Raw genomic sequence first — 26,718 nt, 5'->3', positions numbered from 1 at the left:
CCTTACATTTTAAATGCAGTAATATTGTAATGTAACGAATTACTTTGAAATGACAGTAATAAGTAATAAATAACGCATTACAGTTTTAAAGTAACTTGCCCAACAGTGTATATATATATATATATATATAAACACTTAGCCCACGTTCAGTCAGTTCACTCATTTATTTGGACATATACATACATACATTTAAATAGAAAACAATTATTTAAACATATCAACGAATCATGTGTTCCTGAAATATTTTGTGTCACAATACAGGCAACTTCAATCATTACACATATTTTGTTTTATGTTTACGTTATGGTTTAAAAGTTTTTTAAATTAATATTTTTAAAACACAATTTTTTATTCTAATTAAATATTTTAACTAATAATGGCAATACATAGACTTTGAATCATGCAAAATGCCTCTGTTTAGAAATCCTGGGTTTTATTTCACAAAAATCACTATGAAGCCTACAAATGGGCCTTTGCTAAAGTACTCACCTTAAAACACAAAAATGACCTGACCATATTATGTACAATTGTATTAAGAACATTAAAAGAAAAGTGCTAATTGTCAATAATCTGCTGACAGAAACAAATACAGCTATTTAAATTAATAAGTAGCTAAAAAAAATGAAATAAAATATCGATAAAGTATAAGAGGTCCGATGGCATCAGTGAAGAGAGTAACTATCAGAGTCCCTTAGACTATACTGTGATGTTGTTCTTGTGAATGGCAGTTCTACCACTACAACTTCATTACTAGGGACGAAAAAGCTGTTGAACCACAAAGCCTCACACTCATGAAAGTGATGAGGCAACCTTTTAAAGTGCACTACGTAACTTTTCTGGAGGAGGGCTTGCCTTTTTCAAATTTGTTTTTGAGCAATAAACACCCCTATAATTGGAAAAATGGAAGATACATAAGTTTAAGTCTATACAGTGGAACATTTACAGTTGCATAGTTACATAGTGCACCTTCAAGTAGGTTAAGGCACTGCAGAATCAAAATTATAAAAAGATTATGAGATTATGAAAAGACATTTTTGGCTGATAAAATAACTATTTCTTCTAATCAGATATGTAATACATTACATTGGTAACTCCTTTATAGTCTTATTGAGGGGGCTTGGTTAGTCCAACAGAAAGACCAACAATTAGAGCAACAATGGCAATCAGGATCAGTAGGACAAAAGCAAGGATGATCATTTTCTGTAAATAAAAAAATACATAATAATTATTATATATAATATATATATAGACACAATTTCAATTGTATGGATGCATATGGATTAAAGAAAGTAGACTCACCCTCCTGGACCTCTTCTGGTATCTCACTGCTTTCTTTGTCTCCTCTTTTGCACGACAGATATATTCAGCTGCATTGGCAACATTCTTCTCAATATTGTTCACCATATCTCCCTTTGACAGACCAAATAAGGAAATTTGATTAACTAGCCTATAATGATAAAAATGTTGGAATGCGCTCAAAAAACGTCTTACTTGAGTCTCTACTAGCATGGCCATATCCATAAACATAGTGTGAAGCTCTCTTATGCTTGTCTCCAACCGTATTATGTCCTGATGTCGTGATTCTATTTCATTTAATGCCTCATGTGTTATTTGTGAATCCATGATGATCTGGAGAATAATACAAGCATGTATGAGAACTTTTACGAACATGTTTTTAGGGAAAATAACTTGTATCGTATTTGCATAGTACGATATCTTACATCAGATGTAAAGATAGTTGGATTTCCACTTTCTAACATGTCCTCCAGTTCTTCATTCGTGGTCACTCGCCCAGCTAAAATGAATTAAATGAAAATAAAGTATGTAGTAGTATAATTTCATCAGGGAATAACAATACAATAGTTTTTACTAATAAATATTTGGTTTTACTAATAAATATTTAAAATACTTTAAGCCAAACTTATCCCCTAGGTATCGCCATATCTCCATAGTGCTGATATTACACCAATAATATTAATTCACCCAGGTGGTCTCTAACCACCAGGTGGCCAGGAGGCTAGGAATCTGCATCTGCCTAAAGAAGAACTTTTGACTTTTCCTTTTATTTTATTATTATTTAATTTAGAAGATTGAGAGTGAGAACATAATTTCAATTCTCCATATGTTCATATTGAAAATAATAAACCTTTTGAATCTGAATTGAATTAACTTGAATTTAACTCAATTTTAAAGAGCCATATCTAAATGAAGTCATCCTTGTTGCTTGCTTGTTTTTATTTTGTGGCTAGCTTTCTTAACCAAAATAGGAACAATGTGAGCTACAAAGGAAGGCTTGACTCAAAGAAAAATGGCTGCTTAAAATCTATAAACAAAAGTCTTTCTCTTCCTGCTGCCGCCGCCCCCTCCTCTGCCTGCCCTCCCCAGAGAGACAGATCTCAGTGCAGGTACTGCCACACTCCTCCTTCGGTTTATTCCTTAGAGACACTGAGCCAAACACACAAAAACACACTACTGTAGGAGATTAATAAATGCATATTGCTACAGGAGACACTAACATGTTCATCTACTAAGGGATTTCTGACATACATAAAAGTAAATATAGTAGACATTATACCACTCGGGTATCAAATGAACAAGTTAAAAGGTGGTGAATAGTGTTACTGTCACCGGGGCAACACAAACAGAGCCAGGCGTCTCTAATATCAGCTCTTTGACTGCACTGAGCTGGGTTTCTCATTAAAGCTGCCACTGGTAAAAAAGGAGAACTGTTCTATACTATTTGGCCTGTCTATGCTCTGATTGAGTACTGTTCTGAAATATTATTCCTTCTGGATTTAAATGACTTTGAGCTTTTGTGTGGGCTTCTGACCTTCCTGTATTTATATTTTAAAATTAACTTAAAAACAAATAAAAATATTATTTTTCAAACCACTACATTAGGATAAATTTAACAAAGAACGATTTTTGACTAAGTGTATTCATTTGCTCCTGTAAGTATAAAAGTGATCTTATTACTTGCTGTTATTTATGACTTACTTATCTCCAGTTGTCTCTGTATCCGTCCTTTGCTTCTCTCTCTGAAGGACACTTGTGTCTCATTGTACTGGGTCATGACTTCCACAAACTTCCTAGACAGTACTGTGTGCTAAGAGAACACCACAGTACACCAATGGCACAGTCAAAACAAAGCTCACTTCATCAACAACTTTGATTATTGTTGTTTTAACATGGAAGTCATATATATTTTCCTCATATTGGCTGATCACAATTTTCTAATTGTTTTATTTAAATGGAAAACAAATAAATGGCTTTGAATATGAATTTCCTGAACATAAACAAAACAAATTGTGAATTTTATTGCCATTTAACACAAAAAGTAGTCACCTTTTTGCCTCCAATCCACACATGCTTTTACTCACAGAGAATTGGTTGTAAATGGTGATAATAGATGGCTAAAACTCTATCACATTTGATTAATGCCACTGTCTTACTTTCATGGTCATATTACAGTTATAAATAACAATGGGACTTTTGTCTGACCTGTGTCTTCTGGATCCTGAAATCAACAGAGGACCGATTTACCACATCATCTTTGGGCATACTTTGTTCCATAGCTTTAGGGTACAGAGTAGAGGGAAATATGTGCATTGGCAAACAGTAACAATATAATAATATAATAAACAATTGTGTAATAGCTTCAACTTACTTTTTAGTTTTGTTCGTACAACATTGGCATTGCCTTTAATGTCGTTGGTGAGTGCAGCCAACTGGTCCTTTGTTCCTGTAAACAGAGAAAAACATTACCTATTGTTTGCTGAAAAAAAAATACATATATAAATGCAGCATCTCACAATGGGCCCCTCCACCTGGCTACTGTAAATATTGATTTTAGTGCCCATCATGTAACTTAGCAACACATCTTTATACATTTTCTACTGACAAAGCAGAAAAATCTAATTCTTTATTTCCTGGCTTCAAACAACACATTTCTTAAAGTTTCTCAAAACACAATGTGCAATAATGCCCTATTTATGTAGCCTACTCTGATGACGCTACTGAATTAACAATGTGAAAGGTTTTGACAAAAACTGAAAATGCAATAAAACGAAATGCCCATATAACATTCTCGGTAAAAGATAATAAACTTACTGTCATCAGGATTGGGTGCTGAAAGGATAGTGCTGTGAATCTTCCTCACCTCATCCACTTGATAGGAGATTTTATCAATAAGCCCTCTAACTTCCTCCACCTAATGAAAAGCGACATAACACCAGACTCATAGTTGTATATAAGATTCATATTAAACACGTGTAGGGTACAGTTACCCTTCTGAAAAAGCTCTCCATGAAGCCATCTCTCTCCACTGAGACAACATCCTCGTCTATCGGTGTCCTATTCTGCTCAGGGGAAAACTGCAATTGAGTCGCTTTACATTGGCGTCAATAGTTTGGACATTATTATTAACAAGTTAAAAACTTTCAGTGGATACTTACAGCGGCCAATTCAGCTAGCCGATCCTTCATCACGACGCTTGTCTCCGCTAATTCTGGTAAAGCTGTCAGGTCATGGCGAAAGTTTCCATACGCGCAGCGCCATTGCGACACCTGTTAATTAGCGTATACAATTTATAAGTTAAAATGATGGACCACACAATAAAAACAAAGATTAAAGAGTGTTAATTGGGTTGTTTTGGTTCTATGTTAATAGGCCGCACCTTACAAACGAGAAAGAAGAGATGCGTAATGAGTTACCGGGATACGCCTCTTTTTCTCTCCTTCCTATTGTCTTCACTTTACCCATGGGAAAAGACCCTTATAGACAATGTAAAAATGAGCAAGTATTCATGAATGTTCTGGAAAAAAAAAACAACAACAAAAAAACAAAAAAACTGTAATGATAGAATCAAATATATAAGTCTAGGCCTACACTTGCATGGCCTACATTGGCCTACATAGTCCATATTATTAAAGATGTATTTTATTTGGAATCCCTAGTCATTTTACATGCATCGAGTCTGGTCCCATGTCGAGTTAATTTCATAGGCTTATTGGCACAATAAGTTAATTTGCCTTTGAACGAAGGTTGCCGCATAGGGGCGCTGTTCACTCAAAAAAGCCATAAACCCGCAAGTCTTGGGATTCTTTGACTAAACTTTGGCGGCATTATCAGGCTTTCATCACCTACGAGAATCATCACTACGCAAATTTAATATGAATACAAAAAAGGAAAACGCGGGTGCTCGGTAATTTGCGAAGCCACTTTTTTTTACGTCTTGGAAAGGACGATTGGGTCTCAAAATCCCGTTAGTGCCCATAATAAAGCTAAACGTAGAGAGAGAGAGAGAGAGAGAGAGAGAGAGAGAGAGAGAGAGATATGATCCAAGATGCCCTAATGATGTGTATTCTCTTTAATTTGAAACATAATTAAATCACTACTGTAACGCCTGATCTCATTCAGACCCCGTGCAGTCTCCTAGTGCGCACAAATAATGCCATTTACGCACAGCTCTGACGCCCCTCCTCAGAAGATCCAGAAAAGTGACATCACATTTTGGTATTCCCACGTTCAGAGCCACAACTTGGAGAGCTCGCCTCCTGCTCAAAGTTTGTGTGCCGTGACCAGGGCTTGGAGGCACATTGTTTCAAACTCATTCAAGAAAAAAGTCAAGATCTTTGGATTCTTTGGATTTCACTTCATCATGACAGAAGTCTTCGGTGCCTGATGCTTGAAGAGTATTTTTCCCTGTTTTGTGTGAATATTTTTATTGACTAAACACATGGACTAAGCCCTATTTTAACTTTTTTGGAATAATGCATTTATTTTATTGGATTTATCTAAGCATAATCAAGTGTTAAATAATTCCAAACGTTATGGAACTTAATTTGAAACTTCACATTTTCTCTGCTTTTCTCTCATGTATTAAGGTAAGCAACTGTATTTTCTTTTATATATGTGTGTGTGTGTTTGTCTGAAATGGATGCTTTCAGTCTTTTAATGGTTTTACCTGTTTTCAAAATCATCACTACTACATGGGGACTCTTTTTTTTCTCAACAGGTTCATGCTCAAGTGTCGCAATGGACGCAGCATCCAGGTATCTTGATATTGCTTATCCTGGTAGTTATGTGATTCACATTTGTATTTGTAAGCCTAACTAGACTATTTTCACATTATGATTTTAGATTTACATTATAATTTAATGATTAAAACCATTAACACATTATATTTCTATTCTATCACAGTTTAAACATGCTACTCACTAAAAGTGCTTTCAGTCAAGGTTCTTATAGTAAAACTGTTTACCCATGAACCACAGGCTTGCAGGTGTTGCGCAGTGCTGCACATTATTGGCCCCTCGATGATGTGAGTGGAATCCATGAGCTGTGGGACCAGATTGGGAAGCGAACAGGTTATGTTAACGGCAGTAACATAAGTATGTGTTTACATTATATCACAGTATATGTTTGTGAATGTGCACTTTCAGACAGAGGAGGGCAAAGAGACTAATCAGTGTTTTCTCATCAAATGTGGTTCCAATTGGATTATATACACATTTTATAGTTTCAGACATATCTATGTACAGTACATGTCTTTATATTTGTATTATTTTAATGGGCTGCTAAAATACAAATTTCTTTGGGGCAAAGCGCATCTGCATATATAGTGTATTTATGCACACTGTGTCAGACTGTTATTTCTGTATGGAAAAGTGTGCCCTAAAATAGAATGGGTAAAATAAAGTGAAATATATAGATCTTTGTCTATTGTATTTACACAAATTTGACACGTTCAGATTACACATTCATATGAATTGGTTAAAGCCTAAAATATATCTCTGGTCCACTTCTGTCTATACATGTCTGCATTAGTTGCCTTGAAGCCATATAAATGTTGGTAATTGTTGAGGGATCGGGTATGACTTGAGTTTGATGCATGCTTCTTTCGTGCACCACCATTCACTTTAAGCATCAGTTCTTCTCATACCTGTGCACCATGTCCCTCCATTTGTCGTCTTTTCACCTTTCTTTGTGTCTTGTGTCAGTTTAGGATTGAATCACTGTATGTTTTTGTGTTGTCCAGCACTAAGAATCCACAACCATACTGTGCTCCCCTCCTCCCATAACTCTTCTTATGTGTATACCAATGACTCTGCCTACACTAACATTTCTGCGACTGTAGGTGAGCATCCATCACTGTTGCCTCATTCACCGCTGGCTTCCATTATCATCCCCTGTATCTGATGTGCGTGTTGTCATTTATGACACCCGTTTATACCAGAGATACATCCTCCTTAAAATTATGACATATGCTAACTGTGTTTGATATGCAATGAAGGAACAGTAAACATATAAAACTGAATTATAATTCACCTCTTTGATAAGATGATGACAGAAAATGCTTACACATGTACAATGCAATATCTCTTATCTGTTGCAGACATTGTTGAAGGAATGGTAAACAAAGGCATCTTTTTGAATGGAGATAATGGTGGTACTTTTCTCCACTTTGGAACATTTCAGAACACCTGCATCAGTGATCCAATGCTTTGTGGCCCAGAGGGTTAGTACTGACACACCAAAGAGTCATTCATGTAAATATTGAAAGTTTTAGTTACTGTTGTTTGTAATTGTGTGCAGGGATTACCTTCTCCTTTTTCTGGAAAAACCATGAACCTTCAGCACGGTTTGCTGTTGCGTCTGGAGGAAAAGTTATCTCCAATGGTTTCTCAGTCTACACTAATCCTTTCAGAGGATACGTAGAGTTTTACACAAGAGGGAACAACCATAGGTGGAAGGCTGACATCAGCGTGCCAGGTAAAGTTTATATATAGCGTCCAAATAATTTTCTAATTCTTCTTCTTTCTAAAACAAGTCTTAATGATATTTTTTTTTCTAAAATAAAGTGTATTTTGTAACTTAACATAACCCATAGGTTCTAATTTCTATAGCAGAAAAAACAGACAAGAACAGTATTCACAAAATAAACAGAAACTTGAACTGCTAAGAAGTATGACTAGCATAAGATGAAACTAAAACACAAAGTGTGTTTCCTCTTGCTATAAAATGTTTTTACAAAATTGCGCCTAACAAATGAGACTGTAAGTTAAACAATTACTGCTTCTCAAATATCCTGTGTAATCAGTGTTTTTGCAGTGCTGAGTTAGGGCAGGTCATTGTGTCATAGCCTACGTTAAGTCTGCGTCCGGTTACACAAAATCATCTGGTTTTCATATGTGATTGTGACATGCCACATTTGAGGACATTACCTCAAAATCTGTCCGTCCTTACTCAGCGTAACACAAATGATGAAATGCTGTTTACTTCAGCGATGTTACACAATGTATTGTACCCAAAGTTTTATTTAGATTGATCCAATAGAGAGAAGGGAGTTGGTATCTATTTTTAATTTTACTTAATGTATGCTATATATTGTAGATGTTTATTCACTACTGAAGTAAAGTAAATGAACTGGAGGTGCACGGTAGGATGGTGATTACCTCTCCACTGTGAGTTTTTTGTTGATTTTTTTTTTTTTTTCTTAGAATGCAATTTTATTTAGTTTTTCTCCTTGATGAATATAAGAAAGGAAATGCCATCCGTGTTTTCCTGCAACAGCTTTGTCTGGTCATCGTCCAGTTTGCACAAACCATCTCAAACTGACAATTACTTGGATTAAGCAGGCTATATTAAACAATTAAAGCATAAAAACGATGCACCCATTTGTAAATCTATAATATGATAGTAGTTTTGTTAATACTGGTTGATTGTGCTTAGGAGGAGGGATGTTAAAGGTCAGACTTGACACCAAATTGACTCTTGTGAGCTGTAACCCATTTTACAATGCAATTACCTCATCAAAATAACTGGATTTCAGTTTTGTTTCATTCATATATGTTTGAGTAATCCTTTATTATTAGTCTGCCTACATCTGCAAAGCACACCTTGTGATGTTAGTAAGTGGTAGTTTTCACGTTAACAGCTACCTTTTACCTTTAGTTCAGTAGAGATTGGCAAATCCAGGATGGAAATTATCCAAATGATTCTAGCGAAGATGTATTGAGTTTAAAAACACAATGGAGCACTTCCTATATTACCACATGACATCCCAAGATGGAACGGAGTGTTTTCCTAAATAGCCTAAATACGCAGGGTTTATATGTTAAGCATGTTTGAATGAAACAAAACACAACTTTACGTATGTTTCTGATGAGGAAACAACATTATACAATAGTTCAGAAAATAGTGTAATATGGGCCCTTTAAGCACAGATTTTTAAGGCCTTTAAACAACTCAGTTAAGATTTTGACATACGTTTGAGACATCCATGACCTGTAACGAAGCAAAACTGAAAAAGATGAATAATGCTAATACTTTTTTTCAGGGCCCTATTGGACTCACATTCTTTTCACCTGGACAAAAACTAAAGGTCTGGATGTTTATATAAATGGGACTTTGAATGCCCGGGACGAGGTGGGCAGTTTTTCCGATCACTATGGTGACCTCTATCCCGACTTGGTTATCGGGACTGGCAATGGCAAACCACACGGCCATTATGTTACAGGAGCCTTTGATGAGTTCATTATCTGGGAGCGGGCTCTTTCCCCCAGCGAGATCCTGCTCTACTACAATGCAGCTACAGGTAGGACATTGCAGCCTTCCGCACTTCCTGTCGTTCTGTGAAATCTTATAATGTGAGGAAACAGGGTTAAAAAGCCATTTCCGTACTTTCTGTTTGTAGAAAATGAAGATATTGAATAATACACCTCCCTTTGTAACCTTTGAAGCAACAGTGTCATGACCTGTATCCTCATTAGTGCACAGACTTGCATAGTTCTGCCTTATAAGTATTTTTCAAAATGTATTATGTGAGTGGTTGGGGACAGATGAATCCTATTTTAGATGATATTTCAGATGATGATGTCCCTGAAGTCTGTTACTTTTTTCCTTTTTTCATATATTTATTAGAGAACAAGGAAATAATATTTTTAAAAATGCGCTGTCACTTAAATATATACAAGTCCTCCAAGGCAATCCATGAATTACTAAAAAGAATGATTGAAGGGGACGGTTTTATGATAACAGCAACAACTAATGTAGTATTTTCCTTCTTGGCATACTATTGAACTTTCCTTAATAAATTCATTATAGTCACACCACAACAATTCAAAATTGTATCCTCCTTTTTGCCTTTAGCAAGAACATAACCTCAATGGTAAATGTAATTATTAAGTCAAGCTTTCCATTTAAGCAACAAACAATTGTTTTTACTGCTGCCTGCATCCAATTTCTGTAAGTCTGAGGCTGATTATTCATATTGCAAAAGGTACATTAAATTAGTCCCTGTCTTGCGGTTTATTTTAAGTTGCTATATTCTTGAGGCTGTTTATTTCTGTAGTTAGTAATTTAAATCTGGAAATGGTTCTTGGTTACTCGGTGATTAAGTGCTATTTACTTATTTGAAATATAAAATTGGGCCCTGGTACCTCTGATGTAAAGCAGCTTTTATTGATAGCTGCTTTTGCACAATCCCCCATCCACATGTGTGAACTGCCCTGAGAATAAACTAAAGAGTCTCACGGACATGAATCTCACCCAAAGTCGTAACCCAAAAGCAATATATCCACCAGCCATTACCAGACACAAATACTCTGACTGTTATGGTTACAGAAAAATATTTTTACCTCCACAGAGCATGCATATAAAACGCTTCATTGAACCAAAGAAGAGCAGGACTGGACCTTCAGACTGACATGCGTCCATATAAGGCCATTTTAACATGACCTGCTTTCACTAAATACTAGCAAAGACATAAACGTGTATTTTTAACTTGCACAGAAGCACGGTGACACTTTAGTGAGTTGTGGCCTGTCTTAGTTTTTGTGGTTGTAATCCATCTCCTTTACACCACTGGGTTTGATCCAGACTTGTAAAGCACTTCAATTGCAAGCACATAGATTGCAGCTTCAGTTTTAGCAGCCTGTCTGCGCTATGTTCAGCTAATAATAACTGCACCTCAAAGGCTTTTTAACAACATTATTAGCATCTATAATACCATTTTTTAGCATGTGTTTCTTTTAGGTCAAGATATAATGACTCTCACAACACCAAGTGTCCCTAAGGAAGTTTACACAACATCACCAACAGTGGTAAGTTAACGCAGCTTTACAGAATTGTACTGTATTATTTTTTCAGCATATTCAAACACAAACATTTTTCAAAATAAATTTGGGAATAATATTGTCTAACTGAAAATAGATTATTCCAGCCACAATGTCAGAAACCTAGAAAGAAAAGTTATATAAAGGGCATCTAGCATAAAAGTTATTCAAAATCTTCAAATTTTAGATGCTTTGAGGCTTAGAATTTCCTGAGTTGTTTTATTTTATTATAATAATGTATTCATATTAAATGAAATTTAAAAAAGGAAACACTGTATTTGTGATGTGTGTCCTCTTAAAATCCATTAAGAACACGTGTGAATATTTGTGCTCTATTCTTACTCTATGTATTGAGGAACAGATAGAGACAGGGAAAGTGAAGACAGCTGTTTAGCACCACACTAAATTACTCCCTTTAGATCACAGCGTATGAAAAAAACTCCACACTAAGTCATCTATCCAACAAGTATTTCCGAACTTAGTCAGACTGAACTTCCTGTACATGTTGTTGTTCTATAGAGAGCTGCTGAAGTAAGTCCTCCTGGGGTCAAAGGTGAAGATGTGCAAACTCAAACAGACCAGGATACCATGCCTGTACTGGGGTTCCTACAGGGACTGCCCAATCGGACCATTTCTCAGAACACCGCCAACAACCTCACTCAGGTACTAAAAGCTAGAAATCAAAAGAAATATAATAAGAGAGCAGTGAAATGTATTCTTAAAAATCTATACCTGGCAACCATCCAAGGCTGGGATGATTGCCATGGTCATTTGTGTTAAAGCTCTTAACACAAATGATGAAATGCTGTAAACCTCAACAATGTTATACAATGAGATACTCAATGTTTTGTTTAGATTGACCCTATAGAGGGAAAAGAGTTTACTGGGATCTGTTTCTTTTAAATCATCTATTATATGCTATGTATTGTAGATGTTTACCCTCTACTGAAGTTAGATAAATCAAGTGTACCCCGCACTGTGAGTTGTATTATTTTCCTTTCATAGTCCAGAGACTATTGAGTTTAGGGATTATTTTAACCAAATGCACAGTGCAAAGAAGCCATGATTATAGGTCAAGTTTATTCCACCAAATACCGATTCCTTATGTTCTCACATCAAAACATTGTGAATGAGAAATCAGTCAAGTTCAAATCAGTCAAGTTCAAAGTCCAACAATGCTTAAAGAGTGAATGTATGGTTCTTTATTTCACCCATAAAGCCATCAGTATGGTTTGTTTGTCCATTCATTATGTTCTATCCCAATGACATATATATTTTCTTTCTTTCAGTCGTTTCTCAAAAGTGTAGAAGAGGTGTTGTCCTCTCCTGGGCTGCCAGAGGTAAATTAATTCAGTATGTTATTATGCAATGTATAAATCATGCATTTTTGAGCCTATGTCTTAGATGGGATTTCCTACTATAGTCCCTTCTTCAGATCTCACATGGTTGTTTTTGTAAGATCAAACAGAAACAGATGTGCAAAAATGAAAGCTAATAATTTTGGGAAAAGCAAAGCCCCCAACTCCTCAAGTGTCAGTTTTAACCGCCTATTATCACTTTACTAAAGAGGACATCCAGTACATCTTATTAGCACACCCAATTGATCATGTTTAGAGTATAAGTTTGATTGACTATGCGGTAAGTCACTTTTGCTTAACAAACACTCACATTTGAAGAGCTCTGCTGGCTGCTTTGGTGTTGCAGTACTTAACCTCAGCATCCAACTCACTTTAAATGCAATACTTGTCACAAACTTGGCAATGGTAACTGTAGATGATCATTTATGAAAAACAACACATGGATTCAGCCTTTTTGCATTTATTTTACCCCCAGCATGAAACGTATGATTTATTTGCTTATTTGGCGTACAGTGCCTAGTGCAGTTGTGTTCTTTCTCAAGCATTTTGTGTATGAAATGTGTTTGTAAATTTTATTGTTGATGGTGAATATTAGTTATAAAAGTTGAGCAGTGGAATCGTATTTGCATCATATGACTTTTGGGTCCTCACTGTTTTGCTTTTAATTTTATTTTATTTACTGATACATGATATTTAAACATACCTTTAAAGGTGCACTGTGTAACTTTTTTGGTTGATGGTCCGCCAGGCTTCTTGTCTTCATGGGAATTATTACTGTTTTGCCTTGATTATTCCACAGTATGGAAGTAAATTTGGTAATCACAATGGAGACAGGCTAATGGTCAGATCTATGGAGAAGCAAGCCTGCGCATGGTTAGAATTAATGTTTTTTAGGATATTTTTGAAATATAAAACAACTGTAATTGCACTGATGAAAGGAATATTTGTTAAATGCCCTTCTGTGGAACTCTCCAAGCAAACAAATTTCCATGGAGACAAGCAGGTAGCAGACCCTCCACCGTAGAAGTTACACAGTACCCCTTTAAATAAGAAACATATTAGTAACGAATACAGGACTAACACAATTGCTGCCTTTGGTTTACTTTGCCTCTAACTTCCTGTGGTGAAGCAGCAGTCGTCATCAGTGGTTGGTGGGCTCATAGAGACTGTGGACAGAGTGATGGAGCACATGGCGACCAACCTGGAGCCGGGCCCTAAATCTCTGGTCTCTCTAGGCGGGACGTCTTTTGTAGCAGGTCAGTGTCATGTCACTGTAACAGTTTGCAGTTTGTTTAGACACGCTTCAGGGCTAATAAGATGAAACTTTCAGCTTTTACATCATTAGTTTTTGTATTGGGAGGCCAAACGCAGATTCACTTAGCAACAAACCACCTCCATCTGTCATCCCAAGGGAGCTTTTTTTCACTTCTTAGATAATTTATTGATTTTCATGCAAGATTTGTTTTTGCAAATTGGTTAGTTCTTTGGGTGTGATGTTAGGTGATTGTATTCACAGCAAAAAAGTTTCAACAGAACTTGCATATTTGTTGTTATAGTCATAAAAAAGTGCAAAACGAGTCTCTATATATATTAGACTTGCTCCAGCCTTATTAACCAGAGGCTGAGGGGTATGGTGCTTTTATGATGTTGTATAAATATACTTTACATTACTCTGTGTGTTACTCCTTCAGATTATTCGCTGACGAAATTCCCCCAAAACTACAACCTCCAGCATTACCGCTTCCCAATTCAAGGCAAGAACTACATCTCAGTGCCCGGCGAGGCTTTCACCATGCAGTGTGAGTGAACATATTACAAATGTCCTCTTAGACCTTTTTAAACTCAACTGTTCTGCAGCTTTTCTAGGTTAAGTGTGAACACTATGCCATTAGCCCTGTGCTTTTTTATGCCAGGGGAAAACTGTGCCTCCGGGAAGCTTTTATTATTAGGCAGTAATTTACGATGCTCAGATTTAAGACTATGAGCACAGACAATATACAAGAGTACCACATTGAGGGCCTTTGTTTGTCTTTATAACCAGCTATAGAGACTCAGGCATGACTTTAGAGTTTTCTGCCCAATTAATACTAATGTGTAATAAAAGACATTTAAACACCCCCAGCATATGTATGACTGCCAGTCTGCCATAACTGTTTTTGTGTTAAAGATTCTCAAAGTAGGCAAATAAAGGTGATATGAATATACTTTTGTTATAATGAGAGTCACATGAAATATCTTCTGATCTAATTTAAATTAACTGTGTAAGTTTTCTGGTGGTTGGTCAGCCACCATAACGATGTTATTGCTTTGCCCAAAGCATTATTCAAATGCACTTAGAATACCTTGGAAAAACATGCATTCTTACTGTAAGCGGCAGGTTCACCTCTCTCATTTGACCTGCCTGGTGGCATTGACTGCTCCACTGAGATGGATAAGTAAAATGCCATACTGTGAAACATCCCAGGCATGTCATAATGTCTAGAAAAGCAGATTGCTTTCCAGCGGAAAAGTTCACCTCAAGTGCACTCACTTTAAAGTAACCTTAGTCAATCAATATGTATTTTGAGCATATTGAATTCAGAAAAAAAAATAAAATAAAATAATGTCCATCAATCAATTTTCCTGTTATATTTGGGGTCTAAATTGAGGGATACATCATGGTTTAATATTTTAGACAGGCAATCTTATCTTGGGTTCAGTAACTGCTTCCAACTGAAGCCTGAAGATACGGCACAAAACTTTAAAGTTTGTAGTTTAACTTTGAAGGTAACTGTTCATGTAGTTATTGACAGAAGTTTAAATATATATATATATATATATATATATATATATATATATATATATATATATATATATATATATTATATATATATATATATATATATATATATATATATATACATATAAACTCATTGTTTTAAAACCTTAAAATGCATTCTAAATTTTTTTTTCCTGCCAATTTTATTTGAGTGAAAACGTATTACAGTCTGCATACCTGTGGGTTGTTTTATGCCCTAATTAGGTGAAGGCGAAGAGTGAACTCTTGCATTGCTAATACTTTAGGCTTGACATTTCTCCAGCCCTATACAAAGAAAACAGGCTGAAGTCATGTTAAAAAAGATGATGAAAACATACTTTCTTTAGTGTCAGTATTTATCCAACATAGCTGAACCTTAGGATCACAGGTCAAAAGCAGGATTACCTGTTTGAATGGTGAAGTCACAGAAGATCTCAGCTTGGAGCGTGGTCTGTTCCTCTCTCCCTGGCACCCCTGTGCGACTAAAGGGCTGTGCTATTAGCCTGTCTGTGCCAGCGTCAGACGGCACGATGGCGTTAATTAACTTCTAATGTGACTGAGTATTTTAACAGATTCCTATCACATTCCTCGCCTCCTGTTCATGATTTTGTCTGTGTTTTTATGCGCAGCTCAAACTACAGTTGTTGGCCTCTTCTATCACAATATGCACAAGTACTACAAAGAAATCAGCCCATTCAAAACAAGGTAAGATCTATGAACTCATAACCCATAAACGTATTTAATAGTTTGATGTATAAATGAATTTGATTATGTTGGAATGAGTATATTTAAAAGAAAAAAAATCTAAATGCAAATGATCAAACTTTGAATTATCAGAGCTTTTTAGATGCTTAATAGAATAAATAATAGTATAATATAATGAAATAGTCTAAATAATAAATAGTAGTAGTATAAATAATAATATTGCAGTACTCCTATATAGCACTTTTCCAGAGGCTCACATTTGCAATGCAATTTGGTGCATTATTTATTCATTCCATACTGCCCTGAGGTAGACTGACAGAACAAGGCTGTCAATCTGCCCTTCCAACCACCATCAACACACAGCGGCTGTTTTGCCCCAACATGGCACCTGATATTCACAATGATCTCCCAACCAGGCCCAACCCTGCTTATCTTCTTGACTTGGAGGTTTCACCACAAGTACATTGGAGTATTAACACATTAGACTTAAATTTATGATGCCTGACATTTTGCGCCAATGGTCACTCAGCGGTCATAAGACTTGTTCTTTACTTGATAAAGACATTTCAACTATCTGTATTTATTTATTGATGAAACAAACAACTGTAAACATCTCTTTGTACTTCCTGTGCGGTAAGTCCAGGCTCTTGCATCCTGAAGTACAAAACAGCTAATGTCCCGGGCCACTAGCTTATCTGTCCCTCGTCCTATCTGCCATCTCAGCACCCAAAGGCCTGACTGATACACCCTGCTATTAGAGCTGTGTCCACTGAAGCATGGGTACCCCTCCAAATCTGAACTGTTTATACTGTCCCATAGAGACATGCCCAATTATAAGACACCTTTGATTTGATAATTTCAGTTAAAATGTTAATTGGCAAGGTTTGGGGAAATTACAGTTAATGTCTAGTATATTAGATACTTTTCATTATGTTACATACTTACAAAAGTGCATCAGCAATATTTACCAAATATATCTGAATTTATCCAAATTTCACTTTGTTACTTTCCTCTATACAAGTACAAGTTTTTTGTAATCTACCTTTGCATGATATACAATGTTGTTAAATAATATTGTGGGATTACATGCCACATTCCCAGTCCACTGCATTATAATAGAGAGGTGATGCTTGTGTGAGGCCTGTGCCACATATCAGAGGATCCTGAAAAAGTACAGATACTATTGCTGACTGTGGAAGTATGCTCTCAGAAAGGCCCTGCTGTTGAATCGTGGCTCATGTGTTAAACTCATGTGTCTAGTATGTGTTTGCCAAACAAATTACCTTTATTTGTATGGCTGTAAGCAGTTCAGTAATTCTGGCCAACGATGAATGCATTTGATCACTTTTAGTGCTTGATCAACTTGTAATGGCTGACAGTAGCTCTTGTAAAATGCCCCTTTTGTTCTTTTGGATGCACTACTTAATTCTTACCAAGTCTTGCATACGGTAGATGTAGTTGGAGTAATAATGTGCAGTATTAACATAAACAAAATTTATATACTGTTGAAAACATGACAATTTCACTCATAAATAAAGTCACTAATTACTTTGTCTTTCACTAGTGGTTAACTGGCTTTTCTCTTAAAGGATTTGGGAACATACACTATATATGTCACAACAAAGCTTCAAACTCTTAGAATATTTTATGTATTCACTATTCCAGAGCTGTAGGCCTTTAGTCGTTCATTTGATCTGTTGCTTGATACATGAGTTTTAACTCACTGTCAATGACTGATAAGTTTGTGTTTACACTAAATGTATGTTCATTTGATTTTGTGTAGGATCAATGAAGCCACGGACTTTAAAGATCATAAGATCCAAGTTGCAAGTAACCTGATATCCCTGAAAGTGGAGCCATCTCCTGCCTTGTCAATTAACCTTTCCGGATCCCCGCTAATCAAAATCGTCCTCACCCACACTCTGGTAAGAATTAGGATTTAATACATGTAAATGCAATGCTTTTTATCTGCACAACGCAAAATATATTCTAACGCTACTGTTATTTTAATTTAAATTTTTAAGTATAAAATCTGTGATGAACGATGAACTTGAAAAGTGATTTTCTTTCTCTCAACAAGTCATCCTTTCTTTCCTCATTATTATTTTTGGTACACATAGGTCTAAACATATCGTACTCCATACAGACAGCATTATGGCCATCCCGATTTTTGTTACAGTGGCAACTATAAACCCACCACACTTTAGGGGCGTGAGAGACCAGTCTTATCTAAGGGAAGCAGGGAACTATTTGCTTGTGGCTCTTGTACTTGTACAGCCCATATAAGAAATCTGACAGCTTCTATTTTGGTGGTCATCTCTTATGCAAGAAGTGTCTATCACTGCTTATGCGCTTACACAGCTGGGTTCACACAAGTTGAAAAAAAAGCCTACACTTTGGTTTGCTAGGCTGAATTAGCTGGGCTGAATTTTCCTTTGTAGAGCATGTGGCCTCCAGAAAGCAAATTGATTATGGACTTTGAAAAACTCTGCATGCTTGGGGGCAGTTTGTAAGGAACAACAATATGCTATTATATGAGTAACATATTTTCTCTTTTTTAGTTTATGACAGGGGCTGAGGCAGTTTTCCATGGGAACTCCTTTAATGAGAATCAAGTTTAAAGTCTGTGTTGCATTTGGTTTTGTTTTAAAGTGACTATTGTGCTTTTGACAGCCATATGGTTTAGCAAGTGCACAACAAAACAATGGCAGTGACACAATCATATCAATGAATGGTGCATTGTGTTTTAGTTAGTCCATTTGTGGTAATTAAAAGCCAGTTCCTATTATGTTGTGTTGTTACATTCACAATGATACAATTAGAGAAATCTTGCATTTTGAAATCATGGCAGATTTCTTTCTGTTTTTACAAGAAGGTAAAGCTGCAAATATTGTGTTGGAGCCTGTAAATGATGTACTTTTAAAAGCCAAAGCAACAGGAAAGATTTTACAACTTTATGGGATTACAGGCTCCATAAAATCTCTGTAATGGCAATGGTACTTTTAACTATAATATACATTTTTCTATGGCCCAAACAGACAAGAAAGCAATTTTCCCTTCTAGCTATTGTGTAGCACATCCATTCTTAAAATTGTGGCACTTCTTGCCCAGTACAGTGAATTTTTCCTCTCACATTAAAGCAGTGATTACTTTTAATAAAGCATGGTGTAATGGCTGCACATGCCAAAACTTTTATGCTTAACTTTGCTTCATAACTTTGATGATTTATATTTAGGGGTGGTACAGTCTTTTGGCGTGCAGTTATGTGGGTGAGTATAAGTCATAGAAGTTTGTAGTGGTTTGCTCCATAGACCTGTTGTTAGTCAAAAACAGACTATTTTGGGAATTTTAATGACTTTGGCAGCTGGTGAACACTTATCACCTCTCTCAGATGGAGCCAGGGAGTTTAGTACATGCAGTACAGTATGAGGCAGACCTTTTCTGTCATTGTTTATGCTGCTTTTTAGTGTCTGCACAAGAGTGGGTTTAAAAGTGTCACTCCTGGCCTCAGTTGTGTGCTGATTTGCAACTGTCCTGTCAAGTTGACTTCATTAAAAGAGACCTATAGTGGTTTGTGGCAAGACACCCTGGTTACAGTGACTTGGGGGTGTTGTACAGAAAATACAGTGTCCTGCAAACATGTATCAGCAACACAATGTTAGCATAATGATATGTATAGACTAATAAAAAAAACAACATAAAACTACTCAAATGGTAAATAGACCAAGACCTCTGCATTATGTCATCCCAAAAACAATTTCACTGAAGACAAAGCTAGATGATGTTTTGAAGAAGTGATTACAGCTCTTTATTTTGATTCAGATAAATGTTATGTATCTGTACTTTTGATTGTGCAGATACATAACAATGGAAAAATTTATAAAAATAGAAGACTAAAATTAGAATAATCAAAGGGGATAAACTTTGCCAATACACCAGTCCTAACAGTGTTTTGAATAATGTTTTCATTCCTGACCTCAAACTTTGATCTATGGATAACGGCTGCATTTTAACAACTAATTTTTGCACCGCACAAAAGATTTGTACAGAACTGTACTTCTCTAATCTTTTCCTGTATCTTGACACCTGTCTTGATAACACACATCATTATATGAATTGATGGAGGTCACACTTGTAGATGCAGTGTCCTGGTGGCCTCATTTTGTTGATGAATGCCCAGTTTTGGTCAATGAATCAAACCAGTGAGGTCAGGCCATTCCCAGCTGGTTGACTCACCCGTGTCTCTGTATGTTTGATATGCATAGTTTTATCAAGGCAGCTAAAAACTCACAAGCTTTCTCACGGCATTGGCCTGAGGTGTTGATTAGACCCTGGCTCCATCAGTGATTTATAGCAGCTATCTGAGTTTCGAGATGCCTAGAGAGAAGAAAGAGGAGTTTGGGAGGAGTTGGTGGTCTGTGGTTAAACATTACATACATTGTCCTCCCTGTCTGTGCCCCATCACACTGAAACTCATACTGAAACATACTGAAAAAGACTGAATATTTTTTTGATATTGTGTTTTATTAAAATGTCTCAATGTTTTTGGCATTGTAGATCAGACATGGTGCTAGCATGGATCTATAATAAGAACATGGGTGCCAGGTATATGTTTTTGTTTACTTCATTTTTATTTTTATAACTTTTTTCTATTTTATTTGTAGTTGTACATATGCATTTATATAATCATGCCTTGTTTGACACCAGTCTCTTGCTATTTTTGCTACTTATTTAGAATTTATTATCACCATTTATATTTTTTCTCTTTATTGTAATATATTGTGATGTGTGAGCTACTGTGTCCAAATAATTTTCCTTGTGGGTCAGTAAAGTTTGTTTAAGTCTAAGTAAGTCTAACTTTGAATAAACACACTGTAGTTTGCTGTAATTTCCTGGTACATTGCATCATCACAATTGTTTTTTCCTTCGGTTTCATTCAAAACACCTTCAGTGGACTTTTAACTTAATTTACATAAATTCCAATGTTTCTTATATTTACCGTAGTTGTTTTTTTGTCTTGAATAATCACCAACTCTGACAGTTTATAATGATTACATGGTTCAGTGCATAAACAGTCAATTCTAATGGCTGAAATTATTCTGGTCATAGTGATGTTTTTATCTGCAAAAAAAAAAAAAAAGTTATTATTTATTATTTTTATTATTTAGTTATTATTTAGTTAAAGTTATTGTTGGTAATTTTCAATAATAACACACTTAATAATAATACACTTGTAATATAAAATAATTCAAGCTGGTGTATCTAATTATGAAGTACCTTATATTATTTTATCTAATTTGATGCAGCATGTAGGTGAGCAATTTAGGCTTAAAGCAGAAGCTGTGGTTCCTGAATTATAGGAGAATGTGTTGTTTTGGACATACTGCACTTTATTCTTAGTATTTACAGTAATCTCCCATTTCCATACATTTTGCAGTATCTTGTGGCATGAGGGGAAATCTGGTGGAAGGAAGGGAAAAGGTCAGGCCTAGACACATCTCTTTGTTTCTGGTTTGTGTTTACAAAAATGTCTAGACTTGTTGGAGCTCTTTAAAGCAATACATTGATATAGTAAGATTTAAAAGGTTACAGCACATTCTGATCTTTGAGCTTTAATCATTGTGTTGTGTTTTTGAGAGCCAATAAGATATCAGTTCATTTTGCCACAATAATAAGCACTTTTCATTGGCAGTCTTTTTATAGCTTGCGGCATACGCCCAGTTTAGATGTTGTGGGCAATGGCTCTCCTCTGCTCTTCTACCCCTGCAGACCCAGCATGCGTACAGCTATACACATGCAGCCAATGAGAGCCAACACCCTGATCAATCACAGATGGAACAGAGGCAATGCCAAAAGAACTCTACATTTGGACTTCATCTCTGACCACTCCTCCCATTTAGCACCCTTGTCCCATCACCACTCCAGGACCACCATCTTCTGCTAAAACAAAACAGATATTAAGTCTTGGCCCATTGGAAAATATTTTGTCTTATGCTTGAGTGAAAAGCGTTTAACATCAATATGCAACTACAGGCGGATCAAATTTCACTGGCTCCATTTTACGCCACAATGAGTAATCAAGACGTGCACAAAAGGAAAAGTAATGTTATTTCAAATGGCTAATGACTCATGTAGAAATAAAAGTGACTCTCCAAATAATTTCTTCAATATTTAGTAAATAGACTTCACAAGTTCTGAGTTACTATGGAAAAATGGGGACTTGGGAATTCTTTTAGGTGTAAAGTACTTTTGACAAATAAACACTTTGCTAACATCATACTTTTACTCATACTGGATTCATATATTTTGCGCTGTACAGTACTCTTACTTGAGTAAAAGTTAACAAAAGTTTTATGTTGTAAATGTGATATGATTTTAACATTTGGCTACTCTACCCCCCTCTGTTTATCAGGGCTTATTGCTAACCCAAATCAATAACATTGTTTTCATGTGATATGTGGGAAACGTTTTTCTCCTTCTGAATACCACAACTTACTAAGAAGTTGGTGTATTTCGACCAAAACTTGTAAAGCCTTTATGGACAAAACAAAGACTATCCCTTTATATGTTTATAAAATCAGATTAGCCATAACCACTCACCTCCATCAAAACTAACAAAAGTGCAGCGGTGGTCGTCCCATTGTTTTGAGTGTGTACCTCCAGGACGGAGCGGACCACAGCTGCACCTCTTATGACTGCTCCCCTGACACCATGAGCTCACTCCAGGCTCATATTATTGCTCCACATGTTGTACAGTAAGGCCCAAGTCTGAATGAAAAGACATGGAGGCCTGGACTCCGTCAGGGGCACCTCGCTTGGTCACTTTGGTGTTCAAAACGTGTGACCCACAAGGGGATTTAAGCATGTTTTTTATAAGTTTGAGAGTTGAGTACTGTTATACTGTCTGCCATTGTACCTACCCCAGACATAGCAGTAAAGCATTTCCTTCTTTTTCTAAATTTAACAGAGGTTTACGTAACTTTTGGAAATCTACCTTTGGCCTTTTTTTCTGTGCAACAGTATCACTATTGTGCATCATTGACTACACCACTACCAAGTTATTATTATTTAATGCAACTAATGTAGAATTTAAAAACACACAAAAATGATTTTATGAAAAGGAAAAGCGTCAATTCTTTCATGACATTTTCTACAACCATTACTGCAATAGGGATATTGATCTTAACTTGTATTGCAACAGTAATATACACCAGTCTCTCTTCGTGTAACTCGCATTTTTACTTTAACACAGTACTACTACTATTGATAACTAAGCTTCTAAATATTGGTATAAAATATTAAAATTTACCTAGTAGGGCCTATCTTCTTTCAATCTTATTGTTCCCCATTGATTTAATATTTGTAACAGAAATAAACTGAACTGAACTCGTAAATATCAGCCAACTCATAAATATCAGTCAACTGATGTCTGTACACAATTGTTTCTAACAATGTTATAAAATATATTTGACTTGGTTGCAAATCAAGTCAGCTCCAGTCCCACCAGGCCAGTAAAGAAAGAGTGTTTGTAGTAAATTCTATGACTTCATCAGTTCATCAAACCCCTGTATACATACATTTGTCTCCCACAGTCACTAAAAACATTCACCTCTAAAAAATTAACTCCACATTTGAGTCAGACCTGGTCACTCAATTTCATAATGTGCTCAATGCTTCTGCTGAAGTTAGCTTCCTCCAGAAAGTTTGTTGTTGTCTTTACCTAAAGTCCCACCTTCTTCATTCAGTCCACTCCAACAAAAACAGTCAGTTTCAATTGCTTTGGCGCATTCTCTTAAACTTGTTATAAATCTGGCAAATCTTTTGCACACAGTAAAACTATTCACACATGTTTGAAAAAGTCAACTTTGTGAACAAAATGTAAAAAAAATAATAATAATAATTTTGTAAAAAGGACACTTGGTGGTCAAAATGTAAACAGACACTGACTGGAGAAAGCTCCCACACTTTTAGGCATGTAGTGTGAGGGAGAGAAACCTATAAGACTAGTGTCACACTGTTTCTGATGGTTTGAGGTAAATGCTGTAAATGTGTGTCAAATATTACACAATCAGTTAGGAACAGTATTCTTTTTAGCAGTTGGTATCTGAACTGTGTCAGACAAGCATCTAAATGAAAACCTGGTTCACATAGACTTTCACTACAGAAGTTTTTAAATTATTTCTACATCTGTCTATCTGTCTAATCAGATTGATTCTCGTGTGTTCAGTTTGGTCCTTTGTGTCTTTGGTCTATGGACTTTGTTAAGAGTGTGCAGTATTTAGATACACAGATCACATATAGAAAGAGTGTTGCAATTTGCATTTATTTGTGTGATTGTTGCGTTTTAGGTACATATGTGTTATGTTTTATGTTTTAGGTACATTATGTGGTATGTAGTTATGTAGTGTAGTGTTATGTAGTTTTGATATGCATGATTGCTGAAGTTTTAGTCTTTACAAGTTTTAAAAATTACTTTAGTCACATTTACCTATGTAAAATATAAAAGCAGCTCACACAAAATCCTAAAAAGAATTTTAGTTTTCCTAAACATCTTATCTCACCAAAATGCTGTTTGTTTGTTTTGTCATACAAAGCTGACTGATCATCCTCCAGAAGCAAGCAATTCCAAATGAGCCAAAATCCAAAAAACTGTATGTAATGTGTATGTGTTCTTATACACATTACATACAGTTACATAGCATATATACATAACATTAACATTAAATTTGATATACAGCATACTGTATGTACTATATCTCTATATTCATTCTGTATTGTCTGAGACTCCTCTCCTTGTTTTATGTATGAAATCCTTTGTTGATAGATTTTGGGTCCCCACAAATTGTAGTTTTTGCTGTTATTTTTCTGTTTTGAAAGTGACAACGTGAGGGCCAGAGTACTTCACCATGTGTGAACAGACTTATAGAGTTGGAAAAAAACAACAAGACAAATTAACTGATTATGCATGTTTCTGAATGAGAGCTGTGTCAAATATGCTGAGAAATATTTTGACGGTATCCTGTCGATTTGAGCTACTTGGCACTACAGTGCATGCGCACGACCTCTACCCGAGGCAGAAGGGGAGTAACAAGCAACATTTTAAAACTATATTGATTGTATTGTATGTTTTGATCAGTTAAGCATGTAAGCGACTGCATGTGCATGTTAGATTTGCTGCAGAATGCCTACGTTAGATGATTGAATAGTCTGGATTTCAGAAACATGTTTGAATTCAACAATCACACAAACTCAAGTTTCGAAACATGTGCAAAAATTATTGAAGTTTCCTGGGTTTCATCTCAATTTACACATTTTCCAACAACTATAGCTGCCATTTAAGATCTTGAGAAATTTTGCATTTAGTACAGCTGAACAACATTAGGGCACTAGCCAACTCTGCTACTTTTTTGAGAGTCTAACCCTGACAGACACTGTACAGAGAAATGTAGTGAGATTTCTTCAGTTGTGATGCATTTGCATGTTTACTTCCCTCTTTTTTTGTTCCACAATGGTTATTAAACACCTGAAGAAAGACATTTGCTGTGGTTTAGATCCCAAGATTTACCAGAACGAGCCAGCTAGTGTACCTCATACATCAGCTGTGAAGACAAATGTTGGTCTGTTAAGCCCAGGTGTATGGCGATCAGAAAAGCTGCTATGAACTACCCTCCCCATAATGCTAAACATATTGCTCTTATGTAAGTCCCTATCACATAACGGGAGTGATGGTGAAGCTAATCTGGTCCATGCAGGTTGTATGTAAACATCAGTTGCTTGAAACTGAAGACTTAAGTGTGCTGTTTAAAAGTGCACTGCATAATTGTTTTCTGCAGGAGGGCCTGCCACTTTCGTATTATTGTATTGAATGTTCCACAATGCAGCATTAAACATGTCTGTCTCAAGCAGAGGGCTCACTGTTAGAATGCATATTTTTCAAAGTGTTAAATTTAACACAGTGAAAACACCTGAAAAGTGCATGATAGATAAGTTTAATACCATACTGTGGAACAGTCAAGGCATAGCAGTAACATCTCAGCGAGTCCTTTCACATTTTGCACCCTCAAATGGAAATAATTTTAAGTTTATAATGGATATATATTTTGATGTATTGTTAAAGAACTTTGTGTGTGTGTGTGTGTGTATAATATATATATATATATATATATATATATATATATATATATATATATATATATATAGATAGATAGATAGATAGATAAATAGATAGATAGATAGATAGATAGATATAGATATAGATATAGATATATATAGATATTTTATTATTATTATTATTATTATTAATTTATTATTTTTTTAATGACGGCATTTAGGAGTCATGAACAATCTCCCTAATAATGGCCTCTTTAAATCCTATTGGTTCATACTATGCCACAAATATGACTTCTCTGAGGAAAATGTGTAATTAATCTTCTAAGAGTTACTGTACAAAAAGCCATTGTTTTCAGACTTTGCAAACCTTCACAGCTTTTACAAATGGGTTCCAAACAAAGAAACACTTTTGGTATCTGAAACTTACCAGCATATATCTTGTCTCCACTCGCCTGCTGTCACTCTACATCACTCACCCATCACACGATATCACTGATGTCTTGTTGTCATACATAGGTCTTTCATAATTCTCTAACCTTTAGAAACATTTCAAAGGTTGTGGATGCTTTTTGGTCCTTCTGTTGCTAATAAAAATCTGGAGTTGCAATTGCAGATTTGGATAATAGTTGTT

General features: G+C 35.7%; 2 protein-coding genes across 2 annotated transcripts in view; one reads left to right on the top strand and one right to left on the bottom strand.

Annotated features, from left to right (window-relative positions):
• Nucleotides 1–1,104: 1,104 nt before the first annotated feature.
• On the bottom strand, nucleotides 1,105–4,557 carry stx2b (syntaxin 2b). The gene is made up of 10 exons (XM_020935379.2): nucleotides 4,455–4,557; nucleotides 4,287–4,358; nucleotides 4,111–4,210; nucleotides 3,668–3,742; nucleotides 3,502–3,575; nucleotides 2,998–3,106; nucleotides 1,722–1,795; nucleotides 1,492–1,629; nucleotides 1,300–1,410; nucleotides 1,105–1,200 (listed from the first exon to the last, which is right to left on the bottom strand). Exons 1-10 carry the CDS (start codon nucleotides 4,482–4,484, stop codon nucleotides 1,105–1,107), a joined length of 879 nt encoding a protein of 292 aa, XP_020791038.2. The 5' UTR covers nucleotides 4,485–4,557.
• A 1,274-nt stretch (nucleotides 4,558–5,831) lies between these two features.
• adgrd1 (adhesion G protein-coupled receptor D1) overlaps nucleotides 5,832–26,718 on the top strand; it is a 30,659-nt gene continuing 9,772 nt past the window's right edge. Inside the window, exons 1-15 of the mRNA XM_020935558.2 lie at nucleotides 5,832–5,885; nucleotides 6,017–6,053; nucleotides 6,276–6,392; nucleotides 7,040–7,138; nucleotides 7,397–7,519; nucleotides 7,597–7,773; nucleotides 9,341–9,618; nucleotides 10,798–10,812; nucleotides 11,079–11,105; nucleotides 11,637–11,780; nucleotides 12,407–12,457; nucleotides 13,608–13,731; nucleotides 14,167–14,274; nucleotides 15,902–15,977; nucleotides 17,761–17,902. Of these exons, the coding sequence (XP_020791217.2) occupies nucleotides 5,832–5,885; nucleotides 6,017–6,053; nucleotides 6,276–6,392; nucleotides 7,040–7,138; nucleotides 7,397–7,519; nucleotides 7,597–7,773; nucleotides 9,341–9,618; nucleotides 10,798–10,812; nucleotides 11,079–11,105; nucleotides 11,637–11,780; nucleotides 12,407–12,457; nucleotides 13,608–13,731; nucleotides 14,167–14,274; nucleotides 15,902–15,977; nucleotides 17,761–17,902 (1,572 nt within the window). The remainder of the gene's footprint in view (nucleotides 5,886–6,016; nucleotides 6,054–6,275; nucleotides 6,393–7,039; nucleotides 7,139–7,396; nucleotides 7,520–7,596; nucleotides 7,774–9,340; nucleotides 9,619–10,797; nucleotides 10,813–11,078; nucleotides 11,106–11,636; nucleotides 11,781–12,406; nucleotides 12,458–13,607; nucleotides 13,732–14,166; nucleotides 14,275–15,901; nucleotides 15,978–17,760; nucleotides 17,903–26,718) is intronic.

The sequence above is a fragment of the Boleophthalmus pectinirostris genome, unplaced genomic scaffold, assembly GCF_026225935.1.
Source record: "Boleophthalmus pectinirostris isolate CB_2022bp ecotype Guang Dong unplaced genomic scaffold, ASM2622593v1 HiC_scaffold_4, whole genome shotgun sequence".
In the NCBI taxonomy this organism is placed as follows: Eukaryota; Metazoa; Chordata; class Actinopteri; order Gobiiformes; family Gobiidae; genus Boleophthalmus; species Boleophthalmus pectinirostris.
This window is presented reverse-complemented; position numbering and strand designations above follow the sequence as displayed.